General features: G+C 42.4%; 1 protein-coding gene across 3 annotated transcripts in view; it reads left to right on the top strand.

Moving 5' to 3' along the window:
• LOC137301471 (dixin-like) overlaps positions 1–23,454 on the top strand; it is a 113,716-nt gene that overhangs the window by 80,424 nt on the left and 9,838 nt on the right. For 2 of the 3 annotated variants that reach the window (XM_067970978.1, XM_067970977.1), the window contains 9 exons: positions 108–262; positions 1,661–1,750; positions 1,859–1,912; positions 6,064–6,114; positions 6,498–6,602; positions 8,594–8,647; positions 9,341–9,433; positions 15,562–15,633; positions 19,515–19,598. In XM_067970978.1, the coding sequence (XP_067827079.1) occupies positions 108–262; positions 1,661–1,750; positions 1,859–1,912; positions 6,064–6,114; positions 6,498–6,602; positions 8,594–8,647; positions 9,341–9,433; positions 15,562–15,633; positions 19,515–19,598 (758 nt within the window). The remainder of the gene's footprint in view (positions 1–107; positions 263–1,660; positions 1,751–1,858; positions 1,913–6,063; positions 6,115–6,497; positions 6,603–8,593; positions 8,648–9,340; positions 9,434–15,561; positions 15,634–19,514; positions 19,599–23,454) is intronic. The other variant, XM_067970979.1, reaches the window with a different exon arrangement.

Consider the following 23,454-nt stretch of genomic DNA (forward strand, 5'->3'; position numbering starts at 1 on the left):
ACTTTTTTAAATGGTTTTAAATGCACTAATATTTGCAAATGAGAGATCTTCATTTCAGCAGCTGAGATTGTAATACAAAAAGATTCTTTTAAAACATTTCCCTCCAGAGGAAGACAACATTCACACTGCATGGATGTCCGTGAATTCTGGAAAACCCCTAGTGAAAGACAACCACAGCCTTTGGGAGGACCAGTTACTGGATCAGCAGGACCAGTTGGGGAAGGAGATGGAGGAAGCTAGAAAGATGATTTCCATCTTACAAGTATGAAGTTTTTTTAGCCACTTCTTAAAAAAAAAAATTGTAATCTAGTTATAACTACTTGGAAATGATTTGTGCTATTTGAAGATGAAAATAATAATTAAAAACACATAGGGGTACAGTAGTATAATGGTTATGGTACTGGACTAGCAACCCAAAGGTTGTAGGTTCAAATTCCACCATAGCAAGTGGTGAAAGTGAATTTAATACTTCTGCTGGATTGACTAATGCTCTTCAGGGAAGGGAACCTGCCACCCCAATTTGGTGTGGCCTACATGTGACTCCAGTCCACCACTGTGGTTGATTCTTAATGCTCTCTGATGTAGCAAGCCACTCGGTTGTCTCGCCATCACCTCTGCCACCTTCTCAGGGCAGCTAGGGATGAATTATAAATGTGGCCTTGCCAGTGTTGCCTACATCCTATGAACACTTTTTAAAAAAAAACATGACTTTCATGTATGCACGTGATAGCAGCAAATTAATTTGTGTCTGTTTGCCCATCCACGTAAAATGTGAAAATAATTTTATTTTACTCTCTATGCTTTTTCACACCCCCTCCCCCCACCACCCACCCACCCACCAACACTACTTCTGCCTGCCTCTCTGCACTCTGGGCTTCGTCAGCCTGCTGTTTATACCCAGATCTGCCTGACCCAAGTCTAAGTGACACTTTGGAGATGGAATGCAGTATTTTTGACACACAAGACTTTCTTTTTTGATAAAAGGATTGTTGAGACAGGAGCCAAAAACTTGACACTCTTATCAAATTGTAAAATTGGAAGGCTTACTGTACCCTTGCCCTTAGCTGTCCAGGACGTTCTCCACTGTGAGTATAGATCCAGCCAGCGGACATAACTAGCAAAAGGGCCCACCTATTCAAATGCCTCCTGCTCGAAAGCACATTTCAGTTATTTGTGGATGACTGCACATGTTTGTGCCCCCTAGTGTGTGCCATTTATCAACAGAAGGGAGAACCGTGCCCTTTGTGTTTCTGCATGGGCAAGCGTATGGTTTCAATGTCACATTTTTGCATGGAAAAGTAAGCAATACTTTTTTAAAAAAACCAACCATGCCTGGCAGGCAGAAATGTTTATTTTATTGGATTCTAAATATCAACAAATCTTTGAGATGATTTTGCATAAGTGCCTTCTCTGCAAATCAGACTTAGATTGATTTTGAATGATTTCCACAATATTCTCTTGTGGCATAAGAATTGCGCACGTAACTCGTTTTATGTTACAAAAAAAATGAGAGAGCAGAAGCTCCAATGTGAACAGACTCTAATTGTGTGGCAGTTGTTGTAGAAACCTGAAACTCTCCCCTTGTGAATTTACCTAGTTGAGTATCTCGGACATTTTGTTATGTGATACCTTGTTTTATTTCTGCTGCTTTTGTTGCCAGGGCCTACTGTTGAATGGTTCACTTCCTGAAGACGAACAAGAGGGATCATTTCCACTGTGTGAGCAAGGAGCATGCGCAGAGGAACAACTGGTAGGGGCTGTTTTACGACTGGTTGCACGGCAGAGTATTTGGTCTGTCTAGTTTTGTTTTTTTACGTGCTTGAGAAAACTGTTGACAGTAAATTCTTGTATTGATCAGGTCATTATCAAGAGTCGTCTAGACCTAAGCATGGATGAATGCCAAGAGTTAAAGGTACAAAGAATGGCTACTTTGTGTACTACTTCAAAAGTGTTTAAGTTTGGTATCGCTGCACATTGTTGTGCTATTTCCTTTAACCAAGAAGGTAGAAAGGTTTTGAGTTGTAGATTGTGCCAAGGATCATTCTAACTGTCCATAGTTGACTATTCTGCGGTGTTTCTTTTGGGAAGGGGAGGAGGATGCTGCGACTGATTCCTGAAATGTGGTCTCTCTAGCATCCCCTGCTTATAATGGGGGAACTTGCCTGATGAATGTAGCCAGTACTGAATGACAACTTAAGACTGGATCCGAAGATGGCATCTGTGTTCATGAGTTTATTGGGCTACCAGGAGCAGAATTTACACCCCCCACATAAGAATCACATAGACCAGTGTAGTCCAATAGAAATTGCTGACTAGCCATAGGTGTGGCTACAGCGACACCATTTTAGTAGAAAATGCCTTACATACTCTCGCACAATACAGGTAAATGTACTTTGTGTATATTTACTTAACAAACATCTATAACCACTCAGTAACCAAGCACTCACAACGATCAAAAAACACTTGTACACTCTGCTTTTCATCTTATCATTTTACCAACAAAGGCACAAAAATGTTAAAGTGCACATGCATAGAAGTAAAGGGAATTAGGGGTTACGGGGAGCGGGCAGGAAATTGGACATGAATTTAGATTTGAGGTTAGGATCAGATCAGCCATGATCTTATTGAATGGCGGAGCAGGCTCGAGGGGCCGATTGGCCTACTCCTGCTCCTATTTCTTATGTTCTTATACGCTGTGCAAATATGAATATTTAAATCATATGCCCAATGACAAAATCTAAAACTCATTTTATATTTACTGATCAGGAATGCAATTAGCCGCATCTGGATTCCCAATTAACCACATATGGCTGGTGGCTAACTTATTGGACAACACTAATAGTGCAAATTTCTAATGGACACTGATAGTGTCCATTAGAAATTTCTTGTTTGCAAGTAAAACAGACCCCACTGACAAATTTTCACTTTAATCTGATGTTGCATCTTATTTATTTTTATGAGTAAGAGAGGAAAATAGATCAAGCACTCCATTATTTATTAAAATGATTTGCCCCTGTGGTGGCACAACACAGTGGGATACTAATATGCTGCAGCACAGAAGGGAGGGAGATGGGCTCAAATTCTTGAGCTCCCATTTACTAGCTTCCCAATCTTAGCTGTGCCACTTTGGGGAGGTGCTGAGCAGAGAGCAGGTCCTTTTCCAGGCTTCCTGCCTGCCATATTGGTGTAGGGACAAAAATAGGTGTAAGACCCTATGCATATTCAAATTAGGGGCCTAAAGCCTGTTTAAGGCCCCCTCTGCAATTTTGAGTCACCCTGAACACAACTGGCACCAGGCAGATGGGGCATTGGTTTAACATCTCATCTGAAAGACCGCACCTCCAACATTGCAGCACTCCCTCAGTACTGCACTGGAGTGCCAGCCTAGATTTTATGCTCAAGTCCCTGGAGTGGGACTTTAACCCACGACCTTCTGACTCAGGCGGGAGTGCTAACAACTGAGCCACAGCTGACACCTAATATAGAGTAATGAGATACAAGTCTCTTTATATTGGTGGTAAGGGTCTATGTGAAATGTTAAAGTGCTCATTTTTTTGTGTGTGCTTAGACGTTGATTGTCAAAAAGCTATTCCACTGAGAGGATTTTGGCAATGGAGAGCATCATCATCCTCAAACCTGTCCTCGTCTGATCTCTTCACACATGCAGGAGTCACTAATTAACAATTAGGAGCTGACTTGCTCTTGACCCTTGCAAGTATATGAAGAAAAACTCCAGGATCTCTGTCTAACATTACAATCTATTATTCAACCCTAGTCAGTTATATTCCATAGACCCCATTGTTCGTACAGTATTTCATAAAGTATTTGATCATCTATATCTACAACTTATTGGGCTTGATAACTTCAGTTATGTTGACCCAAAAAAGATGATCAGTTATGAAGACTGGCCTACTTCCTTCTCCTGGATGGGTAATCCCAGTGAGACATCTCAAAAACTGTGCTAGATTATAACTTTACTTCCCATCAAAAAGACATTTTTGGTAGGAGAGAAATTCATTTTATTTAGTTTTCTATCTAATTTTGAAGTACATTTTGGAAATGAGAACAGGGAAAGAAAAGACACCTTAAATGATAAGATTTTAATTGGAGCATAGGAGCAGAGGGACTTTGATGTGCAGATATACAGGCCATTAAATATGGCCATGCAAGTGGATAAAGCCATAAAAAAGGCAAAAAGATTAATTGGTTTTGTATCTAGTGAATACAAATGCCACAAGATAATGTTGAACTTGTTCCTTAGTGCAGTCTTGGGCACCCCATTATAGGAAAGATAAAAAAGTAATGGAAAGGGTGCAGCATAGATCTACTAGGATATTATCAGAGACACTGGGTTACAATTATGAAGGTAGACTTGAGAAGTTAGGTCTTTTTTCACTTGAGCGGCAAAGGTTAAATGGTGAACTGACAGAGTTCTTTAAGATTATGAAGGCTTATGATAGGGTAAATAGTGATAGATTGCTTCCACTGGTCAGTGACATGGCAATGACATGGGGTGGGGGCAGCAGACTCAGGGGTAGCAATATTAAGTGTAATTTAATTTCACTGTGCTCACATTCAATTGCACAACATTAAACATTTACAGAGCCTCAGATGCCCAATGTAATTCAATGTAAAAATGAAATATTGCACTGTCATGTTTAGCAATTGCAGAAATTATTTTTTCGCTTCAAATGAATGGCACAATCTATTTGAAAGTGCCATTTAATTCAAGTCGGTGTTTTGTGCTTCTGACTGTGATATCATCCAGCCTTCATAGCACACTATATAATGCCATAGGAGGTGGAGCCCCAGTATGTAAAAATGTCAAACAGTGGCTTCAATAACGTAGCTTTTCTAAAGTCAGATTATAGAACTGTAACATATATTCATTAATTTGGATCAGTATTTACAAATATATAAATAACAGCAAGCAGTGTTGACACAGAAACAGTATTCAAAATTGACAATAGGTGTTCTAATGAATAGGGACTTGCTTGCTTGGAGGTACTATTTCACTGACTCTCCACCAGCATGTCATCATACAAGTTCCATGTTCTAAAAAGGTCATCACAATGAACAGAATGTGTATCACGTTTCTTGCCTGCAGCAAAACATTTGTAACAAAAGTGTCTTTAAGTGAGGGGAGAAAAATTATAATTATAGGAGTGCAGCAGTGGATAATTATTCGCAGGCATATGGCTGTTGAATGGAAGTCATGCTCGTCACATAGCTGATGCAAGTTAACAATAAGAAAAATCAACTCTTTATAACCATGGCAATCTGCTTACACATTGATTTCACAATATAAAATATAATCTGAGGGGTGCCCTTTCACCTGATACATTTCTACAGCCTAGAAATTACTCTGTGATGTTATTGTATTATTTTCAAGTGAAATTTTTTTGGCTATTTTAACTAAAATGTTGAACCATTTGTTGTAATGTGTTGCTAATATCGCACAGCATAATTTCTAGGAACAAATTCTCACGCACACATAGCTTGACTGCACCGGACATTGTCAAAAGAACAGTGTGCCGTGGAGTGGGATGATTACTATAACTTACTACACAGTGTGTGCCCAGTCTCAATGGAGCTACTGGCAGAGGCACCAACACCTCTTAGGAGGGGTTTCAAGTGCCATCAGAAACAAATGTATATGATTGGTGGCGATAGTGCTTCTTACAAGTCCACTATTGTAATTCAGGCCATTAATGAGCTGCACTCAGACCAACCACATTGGTTAGTAAATGCAATTTTAGCCAATGCTAGTCCTTCCCCTGACATCAGGGAAGGTCCACAGCCAGAATGACTAAGACATAGTTGCAGGCTTTTAGTAACTGGGCATGAACAAGATTGCACGTGAGCAGTTCCTTTTAAGTTGTGTTTATGTTGCAGTGCTGCTGATTCCCCCAAAGTATAAATGACTGATGCAAATTTAACTTTATACAATCTCCACTACCATTGTGAGTTCTGTAATTCCTTTGTTTCATAATTGGTGGAGGGGAATTGTTTTGCGTAGGGGAAGAAAAGTCCGTATTTTTTAATGTTTTTTTTAACTTATAGAGGGAACTATTGAAATACAAACAGGAAACCAGGAACCTGCAGGGAGTAAAGGTAAGAATATAAAGGGACTGGTGCCCAAGGTAACAATAGTTATATGGTATATCTGGAATTAGTTTCCCCATATAAATAAACCTGTTGAAAATGCAGCTTAAACTATCCTGACCAACCCAAGACTCAGACTTAAGTCTTTTTTCTGGTGTGGTATTTTTAGAGGAGCTTATTTTAAAATATATTTTGCAGCAAAGTAGAATTAGTGCAGCAATTTTGTGCTTCTTTAAACTCGTGACGTTTAAGCTGCATGTGTACATGGGAAGGATTTAATGTACTGGTGATGACGTTTGTATTATAGTACACTCCAGAGTTGGTTGAGGGATTCTAATGACCATGGATGTTGATGACCACTTTCCAGTTCATTGAAGTATATTCTTTCCCAGGATGCTTTGCAGCAACGGCTGGCACATCAGGAAAACTCCATTCTTCAGCTGAAGCAGGAATTGCTGAGGGCGAATATGGCAAAAGATGAACTACTGAGTGAAAATGTGAGGATCTCACTTTCTCTCTGTCAATAGTGAAGTGCTTGTAAGCACTCATATAGTTAGGAAATAAGATCTGTAATACTATGTAAGTTGCATAAGTTTGTACCATAGTACAACAGCATTTCACATGTTTTTAGTGGAAATATATCCCATATGTAGCAAGGAGGATCCAGCTGTACAGAAGATTGGGAACGAAGAAGGCAAGGCCAGATCATGTCCTCAGAAATATCAGGAAACCTTTATTGTCCACCCACTGTCACGACAGACCTGTTCATCAGCGTTATAATAATATTAATGGATCATCTATGGCGTTGCTCAAAGTGAGACAGAGGCAGTGGAGTAAATGGAAATTGGTGAAGCATTTTTTGATTAGCTCAGATTTTTAACCAATTAGTATAACTAGATAGTGGTAAAGTGGAAACAATCAGAAAGTATGACAGATTTTGTGCTACGGACACATTTAAAGTGTAATGTTCTATATGAGGGCTTTTAATATATTAATTACTATTATTAATATCAGTAGATATACATAGAGGATATACATTGCATTGAATAACTGTGGAAAACCTTTTTTAGCCTGTGAGTGAGCTACACGTGGAATAAATATGGTATTCTCAGTTACTTGTTGATTATTTTCTTTGTAGCGGGAATATAAAATATAACTTATATAATTTGGGCTGCCATTTATAAAATTTGAGGAATTAAGTGACTAACCCAGGTAAAGAAAAACTAAATTATAGATGGAGCACAGGTTGACAATTGATAAATGGACAGTCCTTAATAGACACATGGCAGACTACCCAGATATTCACTCTTGTTGTCTAGAACAGCATAACAATAAATGGGCATAACCAATACTCAAGAGACACGGATTTGTGCCCATGTTGAATTAAAGATATTACAGATTTCTAGAATGAAGAACGTACAGCAATAGCAACAACTTGAACTTATATAGCCCTTTAACATAATGAAACATCCCAAAATGGTTCACAGAAAGGGGAACAGACACCAATCAAGAGTGGAGTTAAGGGAAGTGACCGACAACAGAAAGAGGTACATTTTGAGGAGGTATTTGAAGGAAGGAAGAGATGTAGCAAGATCGAGGTGTTTAGGAGGATAATTCCAGACTATAAGGAATTGATATCTAAAGACTTTGCCACCAATGGTGGAGCAGGGAGGAGGGGGGATTACAGTAGGCTAGAGTTGAAAGAGCTGATACAAACCAGGTTTTAGGGCTTAAGAAGATTGCAGAGGTAGGGTGAGGCCAAGGTCATGGATGAATTTCTAAACGAAGATGAGAATTTTAAAAATCATTGTAGTGGGGATGGGGAATCAATGCAGGTTAGTGAGGACAGGGGTGATAGGTAAATGGGACCTAATATGGGCTAGGATGAAATAAAAACAGAAAATGCTGAAAACATTCAGCAGTTCAATTAGCATCTGTGGAAAGAACAGATAAGTTAACATTTCAGATAAAGACCTGTGGTCAGAACTGGAAGAAATTCTAGGTGAATGGCATTTAAAAAGGACAGAACAAAGGGAAGGGGAGGGGAGAAAAACATGAATGAGTTAGATTTTATGTAGGGTGGGACTTAGAAGACTGAGAATTGCTTTGGAGGATTAATCCTGGAGGTGATGAAAGCATGGATGAGGATTTTAGTGGAAGTGAGGGTAAAGTAAAGCAAAAGTGAACAATAATACAGAAATGGAAAGAGGTGGTCTTGGCGATTTATAGGATATGGGGTTTGAAGCTCAGCTCAGGATCAAACAAGACACTAAGGCTACTGATGTTTATATAAGAAAACTATTTTTTTATTGGGGATTATATAGCGCATTGGTACTGATCTGAAAATGCACCTTTTTAGAAGACATTCTTGGATGAAGGTAGAGATAAAATAATCCCTGTTTTGGTAATTAGTCATTTGACTTGTTTATTTTTATGAATTTGGCTGCTGGAAAAGGTCATTTCCATCACTTTCATTTTGTATTGACAGCTTGACCTACAAAGGAAGACTGAAGAGAGGAACAGGCTCCTTGGGGAATTTAAAGTAAGGAACTCTAAAATTCTCAGTGATTAAATAATTGCATTGTTAGGACTGAACAATATGTGTTAGCTTTCATTTATTGTGAAGTGATCTAATTGCAACAGACTGTATAATCTAGCGCAGGAAATATACACATCAATTGTGATTTACTAACAAGATAACAATTTAACTGGAATGTAAATAAATTATTTCATGACATTTCTTGTTTATAATGTTTGTCACATTGCTGCTTGTGTAAAATTTATTATAACAGTTGTTTTAAACACCTTGCTGGTTCTATGGCTAGATGTAGTGTCATTATATTTCCCTTCGAGAGACAGATTTAGCATATAATCTGAGTTGACACACCAGTGCAGTGCTGAGGGAGTGCTGCATTGTTAGAGGTGCTGTCCATCAAATAATATGTTGAACCAAAACCTTATCTTCCTGTTCCAGTGGTTCAGATATACGTTAAGGATCCCTGACACTAATCAAGGAAGAGTCCTGACCAACATTCTTCCCTCAGCCATTGCCACCACAAGCAGATAAACAAATCATTCAATTCATAGTTGTTTGTGGAACCTTGCAAAATGGCTGCCGTGTTTGCCTATATAACAGCTACTGCATTTCAAAGTATTTAATTGTATATGAAGTGTTTCAAGACTTTTCTGAGAAACATGTTACGGTGTTATATAAATGCAAATCTATCTTTTGCAGAGAGAGTTGGGTCAGAAGGATCGACTTTTCCAGCAGCAGCAGGTCAAACTAGATAATACTCTGCGGAAACTAACAGAAGCCACTCATATAAAGGTACTGGAAAGGAGGTTCATCCAGTAGAATGTGTTACATTTAAGAACTTAGGCTACATGGAATTAACTTTTCAAACTTCATAAGAAGTGTGAAATATTCACTTAAATTGTCTGTACACTCTTAAACCTTCAAGGATTAAATAGTATTGAAGCAAAATAAACCCAAATTACAATCTATTAATGTATTCATATGATCTAATGAATGAATTCAACAATATTCTGTGATTTTAAACATTTTCTTTCTGTACATCAAAATTGTACAGAAAATAACTTTTCCCCTGTTGTATAAATTAAAAGGCATGAGTACTTCGAACTACGAAAATCCCATCAGTATTAAAAATGTTTAAGGCACCTGAAATGCATTTTCTGTTTATGGTGTGCTGTTACTTAGTAACGTCAATACCTGTTGCTAATAACAACTCGATGTTAATCAATGATTGACTAGGTTTTTAAGGTACGCAACACTGAATTTTAACAGAGCCTTGGGGCTCGATTTTAGGGTCGGGTTACCTGCGGGTTTCCAGCGGGGGGGCCCCGAAAATCCCGATCTCCGATCACGTGACCGGATTCGGACGAAATCCCGGCCACTTCCGGGTACCGCGCTGACGTGCGGGGCTGCGCGCGCAAGCCCCGCTGGTGGGAATCCCGCAGGCAATTAAAGCCAGCGGGGTTCCACTTGAGAGCACTTAACTTGCTCGTTGTGGTCAGTTAATGAGCTGAAGCAGCTGTCAAAAGAGGAAGTGTGGGATTTTACGGTCAAAGCAGTCAGTTTCCCACACTGGGGGAAACAGGACCCTTCAAACCAGGCGTGTTGCAGCCAGCAGCCTGTGCCAGGTGCCAAGGTGCGCTCCACGGGGGAGCGCCCTCACCCACGCAGGAGGCCACCGCGTCACATAGGGCAACCCCTGCCCTCCACCAACCCCCGCCAAGCCAGAGGACAGACCGACACGAAACCGCAGCCCCAGTCCGAGGACCCACCCACCTACCCTGCACAACCCCTCACACCAACACCTGCCAGATGGGTGGTGCGTTGACATTGTCGGAGGACGAACAGGATGACCAGCACCAGCAGCCTCGCAGTCCACGCCGTCCGCCTCGGAGACGTGGGGCCCCCCAACACGGTGCTGCGGCACACCCACCCACAGCAGGAGGGAGGGCAACCGCAGAGAGAGATGCGTCGCAGGAGGCACTACCCTCCGCACAGGGTGTACAGAGCGAGGCTCAGCTTCATGGACCTCTCCGAGGAGCAGTGCATACGGAGGCTCAGAGTCAATCGCCAGGTAGTCGCCGACATCTGCAGCCTCCTTAACGACGAGCTGCTCCCTGATGGACCAAGCAGCATCTTCTTACCTGTCGCCGTCAAAGTCACCACTGCCCTCAACTTCTTCGCATCCGGTTCCTTCCAGGGTGCCACCGGGGACATCACCGGGGTCTGTCAGTCCTCTGCACACAAGTGCATAAGGCAGGTCACCGATGGGTTGTTCCGCAGGGCCTCCCACTACATCAACTTCGCCATGGACGAGCGCAGCCAGATGGAGAGGGCGGTTGGATTCCATGCCATGGCCGGCTTCCCACGGGTGCAGGGTGTAATCGACTGCACCCACATCGCAATACGGGCACCTCCGCATGAGCCAGGGCTGTTCATCAACAGGAAGGGGTATCACTCCATGAACGCCCAGCTCATCTGTGACCTCCGCCAGAGATTCCTACACGTGTGCGCCAGATACCCCGGCAGCTGCCACGATGCCTTTGTCCTCAGGGAGTCCGCCGTCCCGCCCATCCTGCAGGCACCCAACGCCGGCAACGGCTGGCTCCTCGGCGACAAGGGGTATCCACTCCACACGTGGCTCATGACACCTCTGAGGAACCCCATCACCGAGCCGGAGCGTCGGTACAATGACAGCCACACTGCTACCAGGTCTACAATTGAGCAGACCATAGGGCTTCTCAAGATGCGCTTCAGGTGCCTTGATCGTTCTGGGGGAGCGCTCCAATACACACCATTCAGAGTGGGACGAATCATAGTTGTCTGCTGTGCCCTGCACAACATGGCCCAACAGAGAGGGGTGCCGCTGGAGGAGGCCCCATCCACACCCGCCACCCACATTGAGGAAGGCGAGGGCGAGGAGGAGGAGGAGGAGGAGGAGGCGGAGGCGGAGGAGGCGGAGGAGGAGGACGCGCCCGAGGATGTTGGACGACCCATGCGCCGAGCCGCGACTCACCGGGATGGTCGCCGGGCCAGGGACGCACTCATACGTCAACGGTTCTCCTAGAGTCAGACACTGCGAGGTGCTCGCATCTCCTCACCTGCACATGCGAGCGGCCATACCAGCCCCCTCCACTGAAGAGTGCTGCCAGTAATCCTGCACCCACAGCAGTGTGCCCAATGGGTGGCAGCAGGTGTTCGCCGTCATGATGGCCTCCACGGAACGCAACTACTGCACAAGCCGCGGAAGAATGGACGAGAGGTGGCAGGAGTGGTGAGAATAGACTATTTAATATGTGGAATGTGACATCATTTAAGAAACAAAGTACAAAATAATAAACACCCTGGTGTATTCCCTTTGTGATTATAAGGCCTTTGGAATTCTTCTCCGGGAACCCCTACGTGGTGCTACCCCTGTGGCTCCAGCAGAGGTAGTGGCAGGTTGCTCGTCTTCTTGCCTTGACCGGGTAGATGCTTTTGGCGGACGGCCCCTGGGTTTCGGTGCCCGTGAGGGCACCTCCACAGACTGCTCCTCCTGCACCGGGGCAGGGGCAGACTCGGCCACCTGGAGAGGAGGCACCATTGCGGGTGCTGGTTGAGAGGTGGGCGACGGGTGGGACGTGGGGACGCCTTGAGAGGCGTCCCCGCTTCCATGTCCCCGGTCACCATCATCCCTCTCTTGGCCTCGGCCCACATCACCCCTTCCACCCTGCTGGACGGCAGTTTGGATGGCATGTGTGAGGCCTTGCAAGGCCACCCCTAGTGTATCCCTCAGCCTGTTGGTGGCGTCGGAATGTTGCTCACCCTGAATCCGTACAGACGTTGTGAGGGCCTGCAAGGACTCGAAGTGGAGCTGTGCGTGACGCTCGAGGGAGGCCAGCCTGTCCTCCACCGCAGACAGTCCCGCACCTACCCGCGACACTGTGTCGCCGGTACCCTCCTGTGCCTGCGCCACCAATGCCCACATGCAGTAGGTGGACTCCTCCATCGTCTGCGCTATTGTGGACAATGCGCGCGGCACCTCTGCCAGCACCTCAGCAATTAGCTGGTGGCCCTCGACGACTCTCCTTTTCTCTGGTGGCCCCCTGGGTTCAGCATCTGGGTCCGGCTGCGCAGAGCCTGGAGATGAGTGCTCCCTTCGTCGCGGACCCTCCGCGGCTGCCCCTGCCACCAGGGTCTGCTCATGCTCACTCGTGCGCAGTGACTCACCAAGTGCTACCCCAACTAGTTGGCGAGGGGGACCCACCGAGGTGCGTGTCTCTGCGCTGGTGGATGGTTGGCTCTGATGTGACGATGCACCCTCAGAGACCGCCATGTCCTCTGAGGAATCGCCCTCCATGCTCGCTTGATCCAAAGACGCACCTGCAAGAGAACAGAGGGCACTTTGAGGCATGTGGACCAACTTGACAGTGCGCCTGATGGCAGGTGATGATACGGTCACTCGCGATCATGGGTGTTGAGTGTCAGCTTTCCCTTACCGGCCGTTTCGGCAGCGACACACTCGCCATCGGCCACCGACAGGCAATGTCGCGTGCGGGCGAGGTCGAGCGCCTCCACCTCTGCGTCGGTGAGCTCCACCACTTGCGGCGGCCCACCTCCGGTGCGTGCCCTTTCGCGGTTGTTCTTGCTCCTCTTCTCCTGTGAAGGCAAAACACAGATGTGTGAGTGGGTGCGTCTTGCATCGTGAGACGCATCGAGCATCGGTGTGGTTGGGTTGAGCGTGGCGCGGAACGGATGGGAGGAAGTGTGGGCCACGTGCCCATCCCATTGCATGGGGATTGGGGTGTGTGGTAGTGTTCGGGTGGGGTCAGGGACGGTGGGTACTTGCGTGCACGGCGAGGATGGTGAATGAGTGGCTGTGAGGATTGCTGATGGAGCGCAGTGGTGGCTGTGCAGGAGGGGGTTGTGATCTGCTTGGCGTGATGGTGGGGACGGGATGTGGGAGGGTGCGTTGGTGTACTCACCTTGCCAGACCTAGTCAGGTCATTGAAGCGCTTGCGGCACTGCTCCCAAGTCCTTGGGGTGTTGCCCCTGCTGCTCACCTCCGCCGCCACCTCTGCCCATGCCTTCCTGGTTGCGGCGGCAGGGAACTTGCGCCCATCCTCAGGGAAGAGTGTTTCCCTCCTCCTCCTCACGCCCTCCAGCGTCAGCTGCAGTGCCAGATCTGAAAAACGGGGCGCAGCCTTTCCCCTTGGTTGAGCCATTCTCCCAGACCTCTTGCTTGCAGCAGGAGGGGCTTTGGGAGACTGCCCCTTTAACTGGAGCTCCTACATCGCGTCGACGGTACTGCGCATGCGCAGCCGGCCGGCACGCAGCTGGGGAGCGCAGAACCCGGAAGCAGGCCTTAATGGGTCCAATTATCCCGCGATCGCGTGGGGGACGCACACAATTACCCGTCCGCGTTTTCGACGCTCCCGGAGGACCACCCGCTGGGAACCCGCAGGCCTGCTAAATTCGAGCCCTTGGTTTTAGACTGTTGAGACAGACCTTTCAATTGTATTAAGTACAAAACAAGTTGATTGCGTCAAATGATTGTATAATGTCAAATGCTGTAGTATTTCACTGAATAACATCTCCCTTAAAATGTCATTACTCCTACTTTTAATCATTTTCAACCACAGAAAGTGCTCTAACAGTAATTGTTGTAGTGCTGTACCTGATTCTTTACAGTAGATGGTGCTACAATCAATATGTAAACTACAATATGTTACAAGCTTATACTATCTAATTCACAAGACCGCTAGATGAGTACAATGACGGTGCCATTCAGCTTATCCATCAATGAAAAAACATGATTCCCCGATCATGTCATTTAACTGTAATAGGAATCAGCCTGTTTGTCTCAATGCTACCTGGAAGACCATTCCAAGTGTTGATCACTCTTTGTATGAAGAAGTTTTTCTTCACATTTGCCCTAAATTTGCCTTTCATTGATTTTAGTTTATACCTCTTAGTTTGTGTTGGCTAAGCTTGAAGCATTACTCAATTTACCTTATCTATACTATTTAAAACATTGTGTACTTCCATAAAGTCCCCTTTCAGTCAATGTCTTTCAAGGTGAAATGGCCATAGCTTCTCAGTCTTTTCTCATAATTCAGTCTTCTTGATGCTAGGGATCAGTTGGCTCTGCACTAACTCCATGCCGCATTTTTCTCTTGCCATGATGATTGAAACTAAAGACTGTACTCAATTTGCAGCCTGACCAGAGCACTGTACAGTTTTAGCATGACACGCTAGGCTCAACTGATCTACCAATATACTTCAATATACCATTTGCTTTGGTTATTGGTGCTTCAGTGATTTAACATTAATTACTGAATCTATTATCATCCCAAATCAGTTTCAACGTCACCTTTAGCTATTTCTACACCATCCATAGTATATGTACGACAACCATTTTTCTTTCCAATGTGCAGCACCTTGAACTAGTCATTGTTCCACTCATTCATAGATATTTTTCTAATTCATTTTGCAGCCCTCTCCCCAACACTGATATCCTGACAAAACTTTTGTCCCAGTCACAAAGTTCAACAGCACTTTAAAGTGAGTGAATGCGCTGTTCCACATGCACCAGTAAAATCTAAGTTTGCATCCCTGGTCTTTGCCAAGTCAGTTGATCTCAGTCGCTCCACAATGAGATACTGTAATTAGCCTCAGTATCCCTAACTAGAATGGTATTGTGAATCACAACAGAGCAGATTTCAACAGAAATGTGTTGGAGTGCTCACCCACTGGTAAAAGTGAAGTACTGCAGAACATGATAAAGCTTGCTTAAACTCAAGTTTTTGACTGCTCCAAACTAAACAGGTCAAAACCCTACACTAAAGAATTATACTATAATATTAATGCAGTAAATATTTTACTTGAGTATTCCAATGTTCAACAGAGTGATTTTTATTATAAAATTGTAATATACCTTTTAGAATGACTTGCAGATGGAGTTGGAACATAAAGATTTGCTTCTTCAACAGCTGATGAACAGAGGGGAGGAAGAGGTATGATGTTATTGTGTTCTCTGTTGATAGCTTTTGAGGTATAATTCTGTATAATTTAGCTGCGTTAAGGCATCAATAATTAATACATGGGAGTGATAACAAATCAGTAATCTTATCCAGGGCTCAGATAACAACCAAAACTGAGAGTATTGCTTAAGTGGATTCTAATCATCTGAGCCCAGAGATAAGAACATCTTGAGAGTAACTCAAAGCCCATGTTATGTTTCATTTCCAAAAAGAAGATAAATTTTGATCACCAAAAAAAAGTTACGTTTTGATCACCAACTGGTCATTTATTTCATTGCTGTTTCTGGAACCTTGTTCTCAGCAAAATGGCTGCCATTTTTGCCTACATAAGAACAGTGGCTGTATTTCAAAGTAATTAATTGTATGTGAAGCATATTAGGACAACCTGAAAAACATGATACGGCATTAGATAAATGCAATGTTTTTTTCAAATGGTTTTATCAGTTTAGGTGCAATATTTTTGTTGAGAATGTCTCTCTCAATGTAGATGCTGAGGCCAGCATGCTTAACTATATTGCTGCTGAAGGATTAATTACTCTAATTCAGAACTCCTGGTTTTATATTTTCAATGAAAAATAGGCAGAATTGTAGAATTGCAAAAAAATCCTGCAACGCAATGCAATTTGACTTATTCATTCATCGTAAATCAGTGATCCTGGATATTGGATTTTATCTGTGGAAATGTATTCAGTGATAATCTACAGTTATTTCCAGGAAATAATAGCTTATACGTGCCGTATACATAGGATAAGATCCTAGTGTGTGATACAAACCAGTAACGCTTTGAGGATGTGAGATAGCATAAAGTGTGAAAATAAAATGTGAGTAATTGATTGATGCTTCCTCAATCCCAAAATGTGCTTCTACATTGGGACATATTCTTTGTGTATACTCTCAGTAATTGTTCTGAACGTTTTGCCAACAAAAGTGTTAGGAACAGTGTGATGCTCAACTTCCAACTGTACGCTAAAGCCAGAAATGTTGTTAAATCATGTGATAGGGCCAGAAATGATGTCAGGATTTGTTTTTGAACCAGCTGATTCAAGAGACCACCATTGCTGACATATAGTGTAAGACTTTAACTTACAAAAAGGAACACTAGGGAAGGTGATCTTTACGCAGCTTTTCATTATTTATTGTTTCTTGCCAAACATCAGATATTCAGATATTTGCAGTGCTGTACTTTACATAGTTTGAGCTGTAGAAGACACATCAAACAAGGAACAAGGCTTTACTAAAAGGATTATGCATTTATATTTGATCACAGAAGCAAAATGCAAATCTTAACTAAATCTGTTTGTGGTTTTAACAAATAGCTAACAACCATGATTTTTTTGTACTTTAACAGAGAAAGTGCCCTTTATTTGGCACTATTTCAAAATATTTTTTTAAGTCACGTACAATTAAACTTTTATGTAACAATTTTAATAGAGTTTATTTTCAGATTTTAACAAATTCACTAAACGGGTTAGGGTTTATTACAATCTACACAGAGTGAGAAACAAAATAAGTTACTCTACCCATGAAAAACTTGAATGACTTAATCTGTCTCCACATACTGAAGCAGCTTACTATAGTTCATTGGGGTTATCTTTATCTCTGGCTTTAGCTAGACCTGAAGGAAGCCATTTGAAGTTGAATTTATCATTCTCCTTGCTGGTACATCCCATGACTAGAGCCATTGCTTTGGATGTCTCCTAGTTTGCTTTGATCAGAAAAATAAGCCTTAATAGTGTGTAATATTTGAGGAATCAATTCCTTAGGGTTTTTGTAGCAACAGTAAGACATTGTCAGGATCTAAACATATCTGTATTCATAGTTGCTCACTGAAAGACCGTGAATAATGGGGTCTGTTCCTATGGCCACAGCCAGTGGGTCCAGATATCACAATACCAAACGAGACAATGGGTGATCTTGTCTTGTTGTTTTCTTTAGAGAAAGGGTCAACAACTTGCATTTATCTAGCGCCTTTAACGTAGTAAAACGTCCCAAGGCACTTCACAGGAGCGATTATCAAACAAAATTTGATACTGAGCCACATAAGGAGATATTAGGACAGGTGAAAGAGGTAGGTTTTAAGGAGCATCTTAAAGGAGGAGAGAGAGGTACAGAGGCGGAGAGGTTTAGGGAGCGAATTCCAGTGCTAAGGCCTAGGCAGCTGAAGACACAACCACTAATTGTGGAGCAATTAAAATCGGGGATGCTCAAGAGGCCAGAATTGGAGGAGCGCAGAGATCTCAGAGAGTTGTAGGGCTGGAGGAGGTTACAGAGATAGGGAGACGCGAAGCCATGGAGGGATTTGAAAACAAGGATGAGAGTTTTTAAATTGAGTGTTGCCTAACCGGGAGCCAATGTAGGTCAGCAAGTGCAGGGATGATGGGTGAATGGGACTTGGTGCAAGTTAGGATACGGACAGCAGAATTTTGGATGAGCTCATGTTTATGGAGGGTGCAAGGTGGGAGGCCGGCCAGGAGAGCATTGGAATAGTCAAGTCTAGAGGTAACAATGGCATGGATGAGGGTTTCAGTAACAGATAAGCTGAGGCAGGGACGGAGACATGCGGTGTTACGGAGATGGAAGTAGGTGGACTTGGTGATGGAGCGGATATGGGGTTGAGAGCTCATTTCAGGTCAAATAGGACACCAAGGTTGCGAAAGGGAGAAAGGATGCTGTAGCTCTGTGTAAGAATCTAATGTTTTTATCCACTGAATCAAGGCAAGCCTGAACCCAAACTTCTCCAGAGCATATAGTAAACCATTCACTCTCAACAATTGGAAGGCTTCTTACATGAAATTACACAGAAATTATAACATAGAAACAGATCGAGCAGCCCAAGCTATCCATTTGGTGTTTATCCTCCACATGAGCAGTAGTCTTAATCCCATGTGCTCGCCCTGTGCCCATATCCTTTTATCCCACTTTCCTTCAGCCATCTTTCTAACCTATTCTCAAAAGTTGACAAACAAGAAGATACACAAGATTTCTCATCCTATTAGATGACTGGCTACCCTAAACAAGTCCACTTTAATCTTCCTGGTTTATCCTCAGTAGAATCTGTAACAGCCTGTAGATCTTCTCCTTTGCCAACTGTGAAATTAAAACCCTACTGAGGGAATTCAACAACTCTGCCTCCAAAGCTGTTTATAAGTGCAGAGAAATCTTGAACTTGATTGAACATAGTGCCCTCGTTAATTTTTTAAAAATAATTGACTTACGTAATAATTCTTATCCCGCAATGCATTTCTTTACCCTCAGAAAGAGAGTCGTGCAGTTTTTGTCATAATTACTTGAGTTTATTTCAAGGATGATAACTTAAATGCTCTCTGATGGCAAAATTGGTAAAGGCTTTGTGTAATAAGCCATGCTAGGAAGGGGCCCAGGTATGATCTCCATCTTGTGCTGAGTTATCTGATCTCAGTAGGAATGGAAACAGGAGTTCTATAATTGCCCCAGCACCCCTGGATAGGAAGAAGGAAAAAAATCAGTCAGCAATAGTAACTCATACTGGAAAGTGGACAAAAGATGGGGATAGGATCAGCTTTGATATCCCTTCACTGTTAAATAGCCTGCACACACTCACCGGCCACATTCACACATGAAGAATGGCCACTTGGATGAGATACTGGAGAGTGGCCATCGTCCGTGTAATTGAACCCCAGCATGAATCACCTTCAGGACAGAAGGATAGAAAATGGGAAGGACAGAAAGAATAATAACTTAATGTGTCTGAGTTAAATCAGTGAAAATAAATTGTAGTTTTTTGGTTTGGGAGATGTTTTAATCTTATCCTGTTTAAACAGAATAATTCACATTTAAATTCATACGAAAAATTTTACTCGTTTACATTTCATCAGGTATCTGGGTATCCCTGTAGACCATCACAGAGTAATGGCTACCTCCAATCCATGGCTAAAACCACTTCTCCAATGTATAGAGGGGTGAGTGGAAATTTGATAAACTGTTATTAGCCCTGTTTTGCTGAAATTTCTCTTTTGCATAGAATTTATCTCCATTAAAAATATGCTCCCCGTAAGATTTTCCAGTAGTCAACTGCAAATAATATGGATAAATATGGAGTAACCGCATCGTATTTATCTATCAATGTGATATTATACCATATTAATGAGAGAGTACACCAGCAGTCAGCATCTATACAACCCGTGCCAGCACCAAAAGGGTCACAAACCTGAATAAAACCACTCCTTTGTACCGCTGCTGTACCATTTTGCATGATCTGGTGGCAGACTTGTGGACTCAAGTAAAAATAGATCTACAAGCCTGCTGGGCTACAGAAAACATATTTACCAGCATAAACATCAGGAGTCAGGACACTGAGCTCTCAGAATCCTAATTAACAGAATCATATGAAAGCAGCTAATCTCCGCTTCCGAGTATCATTATTTCTACTCATTGATTTTACAGCACAAAAGGAGCCCATTCAGCCCATAGTGTGTGTCTTGGTGCTAGTTCTTCAACTGGAGCTGTCTACTCCAATTCCATTTCCTTGCAACTTTCCCTGTGTCCTCTTTTATTCTTCCTTTTCAAATACTTATCCAATCCCATTTAAATTATGTTATAATCTCTCCTCAATGGCCCCTTGTGGTAAAAGATTTAATAGTCTAATAACCCCTCTATGCAAAAACATTTCTTGTAACTTTTCCCATTGTTTTTCTTGTTACCAATTCAGCAACCAGTGGAAACACTTTTTCACAATTTCACTTTATAGATCCCCTATAACCTTCTTCATCCCATTTAAAAAACACAGCCCTGTTTTTTTTAGCCCTGTTTTGTATTGTAACCTTTCATTCTTGGCATTATTCTAGTGAATTTTTGTTGTATCTTTTCGTGGTTCTATTATCTTTCTTAATAATAGAATATTGACCAGAGCTACATGCCATATTCTAACTGTGACCTAATGCACCGAGTGTATTATTTTCTAATGATCAGCTGTTGGTTATCAGTCAATAATTGATAATCCTTCAAAGTGGACATATTTTTGCTGGTTTTGAGCATTGACCATGATATCAACTGCAAGAGAAAAAAGATCCAATCTGAATAAACCCATTCCATATATTAATAGATACATGGAACTGATTTCAAAAGTTGCGCTCTTATCTTGAGGTTCAGTTGTCAATTATAAACTGCTTAAGCTTTGCTGCTTTTGTTTATAATCTTGTATGAACATCTCGTTGATACTCATAGCTTGTAATCAAACCCAGGGTGTAATTACACATTGAATATCCATTATTCTCCATAAGATATATATCTACAATAGGTCAGCTGCAAAAATTTGATTTAGAGAGTATTATTCTCCTTTGATTTTGTATAAAACAGATATTTTGATGCTGTTTCGTTGGTTATCTTCTTTTGTTAGAGTTCTCAATGATGATGGGCAGTAGATGAAAAGCAAAATCTGAAAAATGCTGAAAATCTGAAATAAAAATAGAAGACGGAACTTTCAACTTTGGCAGGGACGTAAAACAGGCGATATCGGATCGACTCCCCATTGAAATCAATGGAAAGGGAAATCGGGCTGCTTGTATCACAGGTGGTCAATCTAATATTGCCCATTTTACATCTCTGCCGAAGTTGAAAGTTCTGGCGAAAAAGTGTTGGAGATACATGGAGAAAAGATTGTTTAGCATTTTGTTAGAGACTCTTTATCAGAACTGAAAGAGGGTCACCACCTGAAATGTTAACCTAAGTGTTGTCGAGCCTGATGTGTGTTTCCAGCAGTATCTATTGTCATGATGGACAGTTTGGTTAATAGACACATAGTACACCTGTGTACAGACTGGCCACATACCTTTATGAAGGCTGATGGATTAAGACATCACTAGATTATACGTGTCCATGGACTTGATTCAATTCTCCGCTGTGTTAAGTTGGCATATCTCATTGAAGCGGAATGAGACATGCCAATTTAAGACAGCTGAGTGCTGAATTGAAGCAGGCCCCAGGTGGTTAAATTACTGAGATTAGTCAGCTATATTCATACTGTTATGTAATGCAGCACAAACTAGAGAGCTATCTTTCATCATGTGTGCTGTACAAAAGGCTGTGCACTTTCTTGAGATGAGTTATAACCAACCCATATGAACTTCCATTAACAAAGCAAGTACAAGAAGGTAGTAAAACTACATCTTGTCCCCAGGCAGCATGACTTTCATCTTTGATTTTTCAATGGAGAAAAGCTCAAATTCTCTTTGCTGCTGACTTGCAATACAGACAAAATTGTTCTGTTTGTTTTTTTGTGAAATGCATTAATTTAATAACCAGCATCATAGCCTGAAAGAGTAACCAATTTAATAGTGAGCAGCTCAGCCCCAAAAAAGCAGCCAATTTAAGAGTGAGAAGTATTGCCTTCCTACTCATTATTTACAATCTCTGATTAGATCCAATACAACTTGATTCACACAGTACAACAAATAAGGTTCCCCTTGCACAAACTACGGGAAGTTCAGATGCCAGATCGACAGAGGCAGTATCATGCTCTGTGCGTGATGTCACATATGCAAAACACTTGGGAGCCCTAACTCGTTGCACACAATGTTGTGAAAATTTATCAAGCCATGAAAAATCTCCACTGCAGTTTAATCTGCTTTAAAAATCCAGAGGATAAAATTCCACTTCTGCATTTCTGATGCTTATTGATAGCACATATTTTAAAATTAAGCAAGCCCGACCCATGATTGTCTTGCGATTGAAATTAATGGACAGAAAAGTCATAGACGGGCAGTGCACAATTTAGCGATACGCAATGGGAGCAAAGAAACTGAATTTTTACCCCCTTATGACAATATTGGTTGGGAAAGACATAATCCAATCAAAAAGGAAAAAGATGGGTAATAAATACATTACTGCCCTATGCTATATTTTTTATGGTTGCCCTCAAATGCCTTTGATAGTCCCTCCTGTATTCTGCCCCATACAGAGCATGCTAGAAAATTCCAGAAACAGCTGAGACCCTTCACAACCAGATCCCTGACCTTTTCCAGTGGGCTCCGCTGGTTTTCTGCTGGAGTTATGACAGGGCACTGCGGAACCTCTTTAGGTTTTCCAGGCCAAAATGTGGTATGTCTGAGGGAATTCTTGTGAAGCTACTGTCAACACAGAGGCAAGTGCCTCATGACTTTTATAATCCTGCTGTTAAGGACAGTTGCTATGGGACCTGAATGTTCTCTGGTTGAGAGCAAATATTTTAGGTGACTATGCTTTCTGGAGCTGAAGTATGATTTCCTGATTTGAGTTATAAAATGATTTTTAAAGGGTGTTCGTAAATGAAGCAGATTACGGAAGGATCTCTCCACTGTTACCTCAGTTCTAAAACATTGCACAGTTTGATTACGGTTTTAGCAAACCAGTGTCTGAATATGGCTGTCTGCTTATCATAGAACAGCAGAATGGGGCCATTTCGCCCATCGTGCTTGTGCCGGCTCTTTGGAAAAGCTATCTAATTAGTCCCACAACCGTACTCTTTCCCCTATCCCTGTGAATTTTTCTCCTTCCAGTGTTTATCCAATTCCATTTTGAAAGTTGCTATTGAATCTGCTTCCACCACCCTTTCAGGCAGTGCATTCCCAATCATAACAACTTGCTGACTAGAATGTAGCCTCTGATTCTTTTGCCAATTACCTTAAATCTGTGTCCTCTGGTTGCCGACCCTTCTGCCACTGGAAACCGTTTCTCCTTATTTACTCTTCAAAATTCTTCATGATTTTGAACATCTTTATCAAATCTCCTCTTAACCGTCTCTGCTCTAAGGAGAACAACCCCAGCTTCTCCAGTCTATCC

The sequence above is a fragment of the Heptranchias perlo genome, chromosome 33 (assembly GCF_035084215.1).
Source record: "Heptranchias perlo isolate sHepPer1 chromosome 33, sHepPer1.hap1, whole genome shotgun sequence".
Taxonomy (NCBI): Eukaryota; Metazoa; Chordata; class Chondrichthyes; order Hexanchiformes; family Hexanchidae; genus Heptranchias; species Heptranchias perlo.